The 14111-nt window shown below is 40.5% G+C and overlaps 1 protein-coding gene across 2 annotated transcripts in view; it reads left to right on the forward strand.

The window, feature by feature from the left end:
- The window catches only part of CDK8 (cyclin dependent kinase 8), a 449399-nt gene that overhangs the window by 381000 nt on the left and 54288 nt on the right, over nt 1-14111 (forward strand). For both annotated transcript variants that reach the window (XM_029602572.1, XM_029602570.1), the window contains exon 7: nt 12477-12620. In XM_029602572.1, the coding sequence (XP_029458432.1) occupies nt 12477-12620 (144 nt within the window). The remainder of the gene's footprint in view (nt 1-12476; nt 12621-14111) is intronic.

The raw sequence follows: 14111 nt of genomic DNA on the forward strand, positions 1-14111 counted from the left end.
CTAACATTCTGTTTGCTTTTTTGATCACCACAGCACACTGAACCGACAATTTCAATGTATTATTCAATATGATACCTAGATCTCTTTCCTGGGTGGTAACTCCTAAGATGGAACCTAACATTGTTTAACTACAGCAAGGGTTATTTTTCCCTATATGCATCACTTTGCACTTGTCCACATTAAATTTCATCTGCTGTTTGGAAACCTAATCTTCCAGTTTTGCAAGGTCCTCCTGCAATTTATTATAATCTGCTTCTGATTTAACTACTCTGAATAATTTTGTATCACCTGCAAATCTGATCACCTCACTCATTGTATTCCTTTCCAGACCATTTATAAATGTGTTGAAAAGCACTGGTCCAAGTACGCATCCCTAAGGCACTCTACTGTTTGCCCTTTTCCACTGAGAAAATTGACTACGTAATCCTACTCTCTGTTTCGTGTCTTTTAACCAGCTGTAATTCACGAAAGGTCATCACCTCCTATCCCATGACTTTTTCGTTTTCGTAGAAGCCTTTCATTGAGGGACTTTGTCAAACGCCTTCTGAAAATCTAAATACACATCAACCACGGTTCATCTTTATCCATGTTTATTAACCTCTTCAAAAAAATGAAGCAGATTTGTCAGGCAAGACTGCCCTTGGGTAAATCTATGCTGACTGTATTCCATTAAACCATGTCTTTCTATAGTTCTCTCTACATACAAACGCAGGAAAAAGGAGAAGTCAATGTGGCACAGGCAGCCAGCTCAGTTGCCTTGGTTGCCGCATGTGGCTGCCAGAGCTCCTCCACTGCTGCTGCTCCCAACACTCACAATAAGTTACATCTAGTGCTCAGTGCATGTGCTGCCTGTCTCATAAAGCCTAGAGGTAAGACAGAGGCTGAAAGGACTCAAAAGGAAGAAGCTAAAAAATGGGGAAGATATGTGTGCCAAAGCAGGGCTCTGCTATCCATACTCTGCATGGTGCTTATTAATTGCCATACTCCAGGACTCATGCTGTAGCTGGTTGGGAAACACTGCATTAAACCATGTCTTTCAATATGCTCTGTGATTTTGATCTTTAGAATAGTTTCCACTATTTTTCCTGGCACTGAGGTCAGGTTCCCTGGGCTATAGTTTCATGGTTTGCCCCTGGAGCCCTTTTCAGATATTGGGGTTACATTGGCCACCCTCCAGTCTTCAGGTACAATGGATGATTTTAATGATAGATTACAAATTTTAACGAATAGATCTGAAATTTCATTTTTTAGTTCCTTCAGAACCCTGGGGTGTAAACCATCCAGTCCAGGTTATTTGCTACTCTTTAGTTTGTCAATCTGGCCTACTACATCTTCCCGGTTCACAGTGATTTGGTTCAGTTCGTCTGACTCATCACCCTTGGAAACCATCTCCAGAAGTGGTCCCCAACATCTTCATTAGTAAACACAGAAGCAAAGAATTCATTTAGTCTTTCTGCAATGGCCTTATCTTCTGTAAGAGCCCCTTTAACCCCTCGGTCATCTAACAGTCCAACCGACTCCCTCACAGGTTTCTTGCTTTGGATATATTTTAAAAAGTTTTTATTATGAGTTTTTGCCTCTACAGCCAACTTCATTTCAAATTCTCTCTTAGTCTGTCTTATCAATCTTTTATACTTAACTTGACAATGCTTATTCTTTTTCCTATTTTCTTGAGATGGATCCTTCTTCCAATTTTTGAAAGATGTTTTTTTGGCTAAGATATAGCCTCTTTCACTTCACCTTTTAACCATGCCAGTAATCGTGTTGCCTTCCTTCCACCTTTCTTAATGTGTGGGATTCAGCTGACTGTGCTTCTAAGATTGTATTTTTAAACAATGCCCACGCCTGTTGTACACTTTGAACCTTTGCAGCTACACCTTTCAGTTTTTTTCTATTTTCCTCATTTTATCAAAGCTTCCCTTTTGAAAATTTAGTGTTAGATCTGTAGATTTACATATTGTCCCTCTTCCAATCATGAGTTCAAATTTGATCGTTATGATCACTGTTGCCAAGTGGCCACACCACTGTTAGCTCTCTCATCAAATCCTTCTTTCCACTAAGAATTAAATCTAAAATAGCTCCCTCTCTCGTTGGTTCCTGAACCAGTTGCTTCATGAAACAGTCGTTTATTCCATCCAGGAGCTTTGTCTCTAGCATGTCCTGATGATACATTTACCGTCAATATTGAGGTAATTGAAATCTCCCATAATTTCTGTACTGCCAAATTGCTTAGCTTCCCTGATTTCTCTTAGCATTTCATCATCTGTCTGATCATTTTGGCCAGGTGGATGGTAGTATAATCCTAGCACTATATTCTTACCCAACACACATGGGATTTCTACCCATATAGATTCTACTGAGCCAATTAGTCTCTTGTATGATTTTTATCCTGTTGGACTTTATACCCTCCCTGGCATAGAATCACACCCCCACCAAATTGATCTTCCCTATCATTGCAATATAATTTGTACCCTAATATAGCACTGTCCTATTGGTTATCCTCCTTCCAGCAAGTCTCTGAGATACCAATTATGTCTATCTCATCATTCACTATTATACACTCTAACTCTCCCATCTTACTTCTTAGACTCCTGGCATTGGGATACAGGAATTTCAAAGTGCATTTTTTGTTTGTACGTATACGACAACTATAGGGGTAGATTTTAAATACTTGTGCGATCGTGTACTTTTGTTCGCGCACCAGGCGCAAACAAAAGTACGCTGGATTTTACAAGATACGCGCGTAGCCTATAAAATCCGGGGTCGGCGCGCGCAAGGGGGTGCACATTTGTGCAACCTGCGCGCGCCGAGCCCAGCGCGCGCACCGAGCCCAGCGCGTGCTGCCTGTTCCCTCCGAGGCCGCTCCGATTTCGGAGCGGCTCGGAGGGAACTTTCCTTCGCCCTCCCCCTACCTTCCCCTCCCTTCCCCTACCTAACCCACCCCCCTGGCCCTATCTAAACCCCCCCCCACCTTTGTCAGCAAAGTTACGCCTGTCGCCGGCAGCCCCGCTCTGTCCTCCGGTCCCGGGGGCTGGCCCGGAGGCCTCGACCATGCCCCCGGGCCCGCCCCTGAAATGCCGCGTCATTTCGGGAACGCCCCCGGACACGCCCCTTCCCGCCCCTTTTCGAAAGCCCCGGGACTTACGCGCGCCGGCGGCCTATGCAAAATAGGCGCGCCGGCGCGCGCGGGCCTTTTAAAATCCACCCCATTATACTTTGTATTATAGTTGTTGTATACATTGTTATGCTCCTCAGCATTATATATAGTTCTTGTTACTATAGCTGTCTAAGATACCTCTTTATATAGTCCTGGTTCTTAATAAATATATATCTTAACACATTTATATCTCTTATATTTATTTTGTTACTTTTCTTTCGACTGTTCTTTGTAAGGGCCATGCCCAAAAGTCATTAGTTGTATGTAAACCGATACGATGTGCAAACGGCTATCGGTATAGAAGAAACTCTAAATATAAATAAATAAATATTAACAACCTGCTTCTCAGTTGATAGGGATAATTTTAATTAGTGAATACACTTATAAATTTAAAGTACTCTAATTCCAACTCCCTTAGCTCAGGTGATTATCTACTTATAGGCACATAGACTACTTTTGCTTTTATTGGAATGTCTCTGTTGGGATGCCCTAACTTTCCTTTTTCATTAGTATCCTTCAAAAATACATTCCTCCAAACCATGCACTGCTGAGTGACTGTCTGCTTTCCCCCTTGTTCTAGTTTAAAAACTGCTGTATCTCCTTTTTAAAAGTTAGCGCCAGCAGCCTGGTTCCATTCTGGTTAAGGTGGAGCTCATCCTTTGGGAAAAGTCTCTCCCTTCCCCAAAAGGTTGTCCAGTTCCTTACAAAACTGAATCCCTCTTTTCTGCATGATCATTTCATCCATGCATTGAGATTCCAGAGCTCTGCCTGCCTCTGGGTACCTGCACGTGAAACAGGAGCATTTCATAGAATGCCACCCTGGAGGTTCTGGATTTCATCTTTCTACCTAAAATCCTAAATTTGGCTTCCAAAACCTCCCTCCCACATTTTCCTATGGTCTTGGTGTCCATATGTACCATGACAGTCTGCTTCTCCCCAGCACTGTCTATAATCCTATCTAGGTGACCCGTGAAATCTGCCACCTTTGCACCAGGCAGGCATGTTAGCAGGTGGTCCTCACGTCCACCAGCCACCCAGCTATCTACATTTCTAATAATTGAATCACCAACTATGATGGCCGACCTAACCCTTTCTTTCTAGGCAGTAGTCCTGTGAGAATTGTCCTCCGTGCATCACCTGGAGAGCAGGACCTTGCTACAGGATCACTTACTGCTACACCAGGGTTATGCTTTCCAACCAGGAGACCTTTCTGATCCAAGACAGCACCAGGGCTTCCAGACTGGAGTTGGGACTTCACCATTATGTCTCTGAAGGTCTAATCAATGTACCCCTCTGTCTGCCTCAGCTCCTCCAGGTCTGCCACTCTAGCCTCCAGAGATTGGACTCATTCTCTGAGAGCCAGGAGCTCTTTGCTCCAGGTGCACATATACCATCTCTCACAGGCGGGTAAAAAGTCATACGTGTGACACTCTATGCAAAAGAGTGGGAGGCCCCCACCCCCCCTCTTGCTGCTGGACTGCTGCCTTCAACTTAATTTTATTGAGTTCCTAGTTAAGTTTAGGTTGCTAAGGGAGTTGGAATTAGAGTACTTTAAATGTATAAGTGTATTCACTAATTAATCTGCTAGTGACCTATAAAGGGATGATTAAACTCTCAATAAGGGCTGGTGCAACAGTATGATTTGATAAGTGCCTGATTGATTTTTAATGAGAAAGTGTCTCAGCTAAAAATCAAGGATTGAGCTAGGGGTGGGTTGGAGGGAAAGACAGGCACTAGAATTAACTCCTCTGCCTTGCTTATCTCAGACACACACAAACTCTAAAGAATATATCCCACTATTTAATTATTTTTATTTATTTATTTAGAATTATATTCCGCTTTTTGCACCTTTTTTTTTCAGCGCTTCAAAGTGGATTACATTCAGGTACTGTAGGTATTTCCCTAACCCAGAAGGCTTACAATCTAAGTTTGTACCTGAGGCAATGGAGGGTAAAGTGACTTGCCCAAGGTCACAAGGAGCGACAGCAGGACTCCAACCCTGGTCTCACCTCTCTCCAAACTTTTTAAAGTCCTGAGATTTCCCAAAGCAATACTTACCAATCCTCTTCAATCACCAGTAAGTTGATCTTCACTCAAAGGATTGAGAGGTTTGAGAACAGTGTGCAGATGAGCCTTCTTGGTCCTCTTCTACTTAATGGTCCATCCAGTAGGAAGAGAGGTAGCATTAAACATTAGGAAATGCCTGACCCCGAAAGTTAACATTTTCCATTGAAAGCAGGCTGAATTAGCCATGATATGTGGGTAACAATATCCAGCAGCATCAAATAGACTCAGCTCTCCTAGCTAGCAGAACGTTTAGCTCTACTGAGTAGGTGCAGGAATTCCTGTGTGGGCATTGACTTGTGAGCTGCCTCAGTCATTTTTTGACCGAGCACAAGCACAATGTGTACCCAGTCTCTCCAGATAACTTTTCTCTAAAATCTTTAGATTATTTACATTTTTTTTTACCTTTCTTCAATTTTTACTCTTAGTTGCCTTGCTGCCACTGCAGCACCACAACAGCACATTTCAGTACTACAAAAAAGCAAAAGCTTTGCCATTTCAAAGATGTCTGGCAAGAAAAAACCCACTGTAAGTGGCTTTAAGAACTGTATCTGTGGTAATATAATGTCCTTCAATGATGGACATGAATTGTGCTATCATTACCTTGGTCACTATCATGACCAGGTGAACTGTTATGCCTGTTGTCGAATATCCCCACATTCTAAACATTCCAGGGCTTACAGGATGGAGAACCTGTGCAAGTCTCTCGGAAGCTTACAATCTGTCTTCCTCCTACAGTGCATCATCATCTGCCTCACAGGGACAAATGTTGAGCAGGAGCTCCTTTAAAACCTTCCCCATTGGCACAGCAGGCCAAAGCCTCAGAGTTGAGTAGTACTGACTGTCCTGCATCAAGGAAGAAACAGTATCACTCCGTGGAGTCAACTGAGCAACCAGGACTGAAGAAACATAAGGCCAAACACAGTGCAGCAGTGCTGTCAACACACAGCGCATTGGCGCCTTCGACGCATTGAGCATCAGCACCATCAAGTCATAGTACATCAGCAAGGTGCACCAACATCTTCGATGAACAGTGCATCAGCATTATCTCCTCTTGACACATCAATGCTGCTGCTGCATAGTGCAGCAGCCCCATTGATGCATGGTATATTGGCACCACTGATGCATGACCCATCAATGCATAGCGTGCACATGTAAGGCCTCAGCATTTCTTGCTACAACTAGTCTTGAGACATTTGAAGCATATGTCATCAATGCATCCTTGCTCAACATCAGCTTCATCAAAGCAAAGCCACTCTATGCACTTGAAGCATTCTTTGTCCGAGGTGTCGAAGCATTCGTCATCATCAAAGCTTATATCTCCGGCACCATCCAAGACAAAAGCACAGACACAATTGCAGTCTCATTCAATGCATCAAGCCTCTGATATAGAAGTTCATACAAATTTGCCAACCCAACTATATAATGGGCACCCTACACCTGGTCCATCCAGGAGTAGATCTCCTGCATCTGCCAGCTTACTTTATTACCAGAGCCCTTACCCCCATCCTTGCTCTCCGCAGAGGGGTTATGCTTGAAAATGCCAGACCCAATAAGTTGGATGGTACCACTTACCTCAAATAAGCCTCCTATTCAGGAATAGGAGCTCATTCCCTTTTCTGAAGATGTTCCATTACTCACGCCAGGTCAAAGGACATACCAGTCGCTTGACCAGATAGTTTTGGTGAATCATTTCTCTTTACCTTTTTGATTATGGAGACTCAAGGTAATTTCCATTCTTTTCTCTCCAGCATTGCCTCAGTTCTTCCACAGGAGGAAAACGCAGTCTCCCTTGTTAGAATGAATACATCATCAGACCCCCCCCTCCTCAGGGTTTCTTCATTATCCCATTCTGTTCCAGCAGAGTAAAGTTGTTCCGAGGTGATAGACCAGGGTTTTTCCCCTCAGACACAGCCAAGAGAACCTCTCAATTCACCTGCTTCATTATTGAGGTCCTGGATTAGTGTACCTATCCCCTTGGGATCTGAAAGAGTTTGACATGAATACCTACTGACCTGCTTGCGGATCTTCCAGTCCATACCTTTCCCCAGAAGACCTCACTTTTCTAGATTTATAGAAAAGATAGGCAACACACTCAATGTAAATGTACGTAAAAACAAAGATATTCGTTAAGAGGTTCTTGGTCTTCCACAAATCCTGGAACTCCATCAGAACCAGAGGCTCTTCCATTTCACAACACAGACCTCATGCATAATTTTCTGCCGATACCACTGATTGCCAGGACATTGCAGAAAGTGCCACAAGCTCAAGCTCATCTGATCCTCATAGCTCCAGCATGGACAGGCAGGTGTGATTTCCAGGAGTCTTTAGACAGCTTTCCAGCAATCCTCCTGTACATCTAGGGACAAAAACCCTGCCTTGTTAACTCAAGATGAAGGAACTCTGTTTCATCCAAACTTTCCATCCCTCAGCCTTATGGCTTGGATGTTGAACACTCGATAATTGCTAATCTCTTTTTGCAAAGGGAGATTGAAGACAACATAGTTTCGGCCAATTATTTGTCAACTAGGAAAGCCTGTGGTTTCAAATGGAAAAGATTTTTTATATGATATCGATATGCTTTGGACCCGGTTTTGTTTTGTTTTTTGGGTTTTTTTTTGCAAGCCCAAACTATTGCTAACCTGTTTGCTTTTCCTCTCCGAGTCAGGCCTCACTACATTTTCTGTGAGAGTGCATCTTAGCGCTATAGCAGCTTACCATGCAACAGTTGACGACAATTCCATCTCAACTCATCCATTGGTTTCTAAATTTATAAAAGGACATGGCATGTTAAACCATCAGTACAAAAACCTCCGGTTCCATGGGACCTCAATGTTCTCTCTCTATCAATGAAGCCATCCTTTGAACCGTTAAAATTGGATTCATTGAAATTCATGATATAGAAAGTTATATTTCTTGTGGCAGTAACATTGGTCAGAAGGATCCCAAACTCCAAGCTCTCATTCACTATCTACCATATATGCAGTTCTTCTACAATAGGGTAGTGCTGTGCACTCATCCAAAGATTTTCTGAAAGTTCTCAGTTTTCCATATCAGTTCATCATATTGCCTTACTTTTTTCTGAAGTCACATGTGTTTGAAAGAGAAAATCCTCATACAAGAAGAAAACTCAGCCACACCTTCAAACTTCACAGCTCTTTGCTTCATATGATCGTGATAGATTTAGCATGCAGTCACAAAGCATACATTGTTCAACTGGACGGTGATGTTACACATCAGAAGGCCTGCAAATTTTAGCATCAGTTAAAACTCATCAAGTAAGAGCTATGGCATCTGATATTGCTTCTCTCTAAGAGGTATGTCTGGAAGCTTCTGCAAAGCTGCTACTTGGTTTACGTCCCATTACTGTCTGGGCAATGTCTCAAAAACTCACAGTAAGTTTGGACAAGCAGTTTTGCATAACATGTTCTCCTACTTTCCATAATGGAGTTCAGGCTCTTACTCAGTAAATGCTCCACTGCAACCGTCAGCTTGGGATTCCCCACAGCTCATGGCTAATTCAGCCTGCTTATCGACAGAAAAAGCAAGTTTGCTTACTGTAAATGGTGTTTTCCATTGAAAGCAGAATGAATTAGCCATGCGAAATACCTGCCCACTTTCCTGGAGACATTTTATGAGCCCTGTTATAGCACATTGCCCCTGAGGCAGCTCTAGGTTATAGAGCAAAACTTGGCCAGAGTCGGGCCAATTTCTAATAAAGGGCATTTTATATACACCGATCTCCATTTCTTCTCTGCTATACAGCCAACTGGATCGGTTTCCGATTTGTTTTTTGGGTCGAAACCAAAACCTACACTCAGATCGTTTACCACACCACTCTTCAATTTCAGTATAAATCTAAAAAATAGTAACTTATCTTAAAGAGACAAAGAACTCCTTATTGAATGTTCCAAACTCAGAACAGATTTATTTTATGCCCCCACTGAATTTCCAAACTCAGAACGCCCGACATGAGCCCACGCTTCGTCAGATAATGCTGCCTGCTTCAGGGGTAACAATCTGAATTGGGACAACTTTTCACTATCCCATACTCTGTTGCTTGCGACAAAGATCATCAATCAGTTCAAAAAAAGCAACTCCTCTAAATTGCAATGGTCATAATGGCAAAATGTTCAAAAAAATAAAAACAGCTAGATAAATGACTTTTCAAGATACTTGATACTGTATTCAATATTTTTTGTGCCCTTTGTTCTGTGTTTGTATATTTGGTTTGATGGAATATCTGTTTGTTTATTTTTAGTTCTTATGTATTTATATACATCCATGTTATTTATATACATCCATGAGGGCAGACTTTACATGCCATAGCTTAAAATATTTTGGCTGTCTTGATCTGCAGCTTTATAGCACCTCTGTTAACTGGACATATTGATTTTGTTGCCAGCTTATATTCCACTGTATCACTTTACATGGTAAGTGTATGATGTGAATATTATCTCCTGGTATAGGCCTATTTGTTGTAGTTGTAATCTTGTGACATTATTTACATACATTCAAGAGTTACTTGTTTTGAGCATAACTGCCAAAGGCTCAATCTGAGTGACAATTAGGAAATCAGATCAAAAGATAAATTGAAGTGAATTGGTTATATCATGTAAATGTATTATAGTGAATGAGTCCAGTGCAGAACAAGAAATGAAACTTATCTCCAGAAAGTGTTTTGTTATACAAAACAACAGAAATCAGTGTTAGCATGTAAACTCACATGGCTGTTGAAGAAACATGCTATGGTGGTGCCTCTCTCAAGGTGGTTAATAAAAAAAAAATAATAATTTACAACATATTAAAAATTATATCTGTACATTATGTCCTGATCCAGAAAGGATCTCCCTCAAGGAAACATTTTTCTTCCAACATCCTAGTAACTAACAGCTGAAAAAAGGAAAACAATCTTTTCTTTCCTATTAGGGAAGCAGTGTGATCTAAGGGTTTAAAGCAGGCCTGAGACCCTGGGCAGGTTTAGGGAAGGGTGGGACCCCTTCTGAAGTCACAACCAGCTTAAGAGAGGAGGCGAGAGATCCTCCAGTGATGCAGCTGGTCGGGGTTGCCCTCTAATGAAGAGACCACATCAGAACTCCAACCTCTGCTGCAGTGGCATGGAGTGCTGGCATCCCAACCACTGTCAAGGTGTGTTGATGCCCCATTCTGGCATCCTGGGTGGTCATCTATCTCGCCTGCCTCTTCTGATGATCTGGATTAAAATATTGGACTATGATTTTGGAGAAGTCCTGAGACATAAGTTCAGAATTCCCCATTGTCAGTGGCTTCCTACATGACCTGGGGCAAGTCACATATATCTCCCAGTTCCTCCAGAGCACAGCTGAAAACAAAGCATTTGTTTCAATCTGGTTTTGGTGGTGGTGGATTTTTTTTTTTTTTTTAAAGTAAAACTAGTCCAAGTTTTAGATAATGATTGAGGTATGTGTAGTCTAATTTATACTTCTGTCTGTCTTCCTGATTTTGCGTTGTAATAGTATTTTTTGTCCAAAAATTAATACAGGTAAAAGCTCAAGTTCTTGATTTGATGTTTCGTAGGTTTTCTCTGCCTTTTGTTTTGAAGGCAAAAGAGAGACACTTAAAGAATCATGTTTCCTTTCTACTTAGATGCTCTCTGGATTAAAACATGTACATTAAACATATGAGTTTTGAAATTTTTCTTCACAATCAAGTGTACATTTTCATAGTGAAGCTGAAGTTTTTGCAGCAGTTACTTTTTTAAGGCAAATTATTACTATTGGAGAGTATACCATCTGTCATCTGAATATCTGGCTGCCACCATAATTGAGTTTCTTCTATTCCTTGGCAAGAGTAAATGGTGCTAAGATGTACATTTGATAGATCTGTCACAGGAATAATTAGATACTTCATACAAGTTCTTCCAGTATGTTTTGTTTTTCATCTGAGAGTATAGATACTTATAATAGATTCTACAGTTAGATGAATTGAAAGATACTATATTTTGACAGTTTGTGGAGTGTAATGCAATATAATTTCATTGAGTGTGTCTTATTTGTGGTGGTAGTTATTGTGCATTGACCTTTATCTGACATTTTGGCCAGCTGTAAGGAATTTATCCATTTTCCAGCTCTAAATGTTATGCACCACATAACTATTGACCTATAAAACTTATGTGCAACTTAACTCTAAAAAACTAGAACGAAAAAGGAATAGGACTTAACTGTTGTACTAGTTATAGCTAATAATTGCACTGAAAGTTAATGTCTGATTAGCATTATGCTGTCTGGTTAACAATGAAGAATTCTTGTTACTGTAGCCAGTGCAATCACAGATCATGGTTCAAACCTACAAAAAGCAAACAGCAGTGCCTGCTGGGTTCTCTGTATAGATGTATTTTTATTGATTTGCTTTAACATTTACATTGCTTTGTGCAATGGGTGTTAGTAAATGTAAAAAGAAACACATTCCTATCTGTTGATTACAAAGATTATAAAGCCTTATAAATATGCTAATTTTACTTTTTGTATCTGACAAATACCTTTAAATGAATACTTTTGGTGGTAAGTGCACTATGAGAATTTATCTTGATAATAGAGATGAAGATAAAAACAAAATTCTGCATTTGCTAGGGTAGAGTTACTGTAGCCTTATTGGTCCTAGGAATCTAAGAGACGAGACCTTTGTGGTCTCAAAAGGAGATCATCTTTGAATAATTTTTATGTTGGTCAGCAACAAACTGAATTTTCTTCATTTGGCATAGTTATGGCTCAGAGGTCTTTAATAGATCTTTGCTAGAGCTTTTCCTGGGTTATATTTATAAAGGGAGATGAGCTGAGTGCTGGTAAGATTTTCAAGTGCTAATATATTTTTAAGGAATTCATATATTTTTAATCTCTTTTCATCCTTTGTGCTCACCAAAAATGTTGTTTTAAATTTTTGAAAATCATGTAATACATCATTGCTTTACTGTTAAATACTATGGCCTTATTCAGTGAAAACTTTTTCTATAGGCACAGAATAGGAAGCATCCTTTTTTAAAAAGGCTCTATGAGTATATTTGGAATAAGTATTATAGAGTAGAAGATACAAGTTCAAATATGAATCTTGTAGTATTTCAAGTAGTACAGAACATTAAGTTGGCAACTATTTGAATATCAGGAGCCAGAAGAGCACTTGTGTGAAGTTTAAAACTATGATTAAGTCTTCATTAAATATGCTCTATAATTTTTATCTAATTAAAAGTTTCTAATAACCTTTGTATTCTACTTTTTTAAAGATATTTGGGCTATAGGGTGTATATTTGCAGAGCTACTAACATCAGAGCCAATATTTCATTGTCGACAAGAGGATATTAAGACTAGTAATCCTTATCATCATGACCAGCTGGATAGAATATTCAATGTCATGGGATTTCCTGCAGGTACTTATTGTATTTCTTTTTTATCACTACAGATCAGTACATGTGCATTTGCAAAATATTGTTCATATTTTGTAAGAAAAGGATTCAGTTGGTATAGATATAAAATCTGTTCCGAATGACCCATGTATAATTAATTGAGAGTTATGATGGTGGTCTTATTTGGTGCTTAAACATCTGTATTTTATATTGTGATACTTGTAAACAGTGGTAGTACCCATACTGAGTGTCTGTCTGTGCCAGATGGCTTAGCAGTAGTGTTGTGTGCAGTTATATTAAAGACCAACATTGGTTCCCAAAGCTGGCTTCAGTTTCTTAGGCCAGCCAGGACTAGGTATCCTACAGAGGTAGAATTAATAGGTCCTGAGAGGAGGGATTCCCAGCAACCGTATAACAGTGACACTTAGAGGTACATTTTTAGACCCGTGTGCAGGTGCACATGTACATGTGTTTGCCGGCCCGCACACATGGACGAGCAATTTTATAACATATGCGCGTGTGTTATAAAATCAGCTATACATGCATATATGTGTGCACATTTTTGTATTGCACACAAATGGCACCTCACGCCCATAAGTGGGGAGAATTTTATTAGCTACACACACCAACGCAATAGCCCTTTTTCCCAGTTCGCCCCAGTAAAGAAGAGGACTTCCTAATTCATCTAGCTAACTTGCCTCCCTATTACCTCCCGACTGTTAAAACCCCTCTGACTATATATATATATATTTTGACATGATTTATATGCCGTCCATAGCAGAAGTAAAGTTACTAGGTAGGGGACCCCGGCGTGCGCGTAACTACTTTCATGCTGGATTCATGCTACAGACCATGCCCACACCCTTTTTTGACAAAAATATTTTTGTGCTCAAACAGGAGATACGCATGTGACCACAGGCCTTTTAAAATCCACGCAGTGCTTTCGGATCCAAATCACGGCTTTGGCGCATGCAAGGCTTTTAAAATCGACAAGTTACTGTCTAGCTCAATGTACACTTGTGCCAGATGTATGTATGTCTTAACCAAAGAGCTATCACTGCAAATGACTGGACTAGTTGGGAAGGAGTTAATGGGGGGAAAACCCTGGTAACTGTACTAGAAGGCTCATTGTGCTGTAACCTCAGCAAAATCAGACCTAATCTAACCGGAAGCTCAAAGCAGAAAAAAGCTTCTGAGTCCCTCCCACCGTGCCACCCCTGTCGAAACAAAAAAAGTGAGGCATGAAATATATAGCAACCAAAGAACCCTGAAGTAGGTTGTTCAGTCATGAAAGACTAACTGTAGGGAAGAGTACAGCAGAGACAAAAATGATGGAATTTGATCTTGGAAAAGAAGAAAAATAATGATATATGGAAGCAGATTACAAGTTTAGAGCCTGATTCACTAAGGCTTTTCTTCTATTCTGTAGCTATGTAGATAAAACTTAGTAAAGAATAGAGACAGGATGGAAGTGGCCCAGATAGAGGCAACCAAAATGGAATGGAGTCTCCACCA

The sequence above is a fragment of the Rhinatrema bivittatum genome, chromosome 5 (assembly GCF_901001135.1).
Source record: "Rhinatrema bivittatum chromosome 5, aRhiBiv1.1, whole genome shotgun sequence".
Lineage (NCBI taxonomy): Eukaryota > Metazoa > Chordata > Amphibia > Gymnophiona > Rhinatrematidae > Rhinatrema > Rhinatrema bivittatum.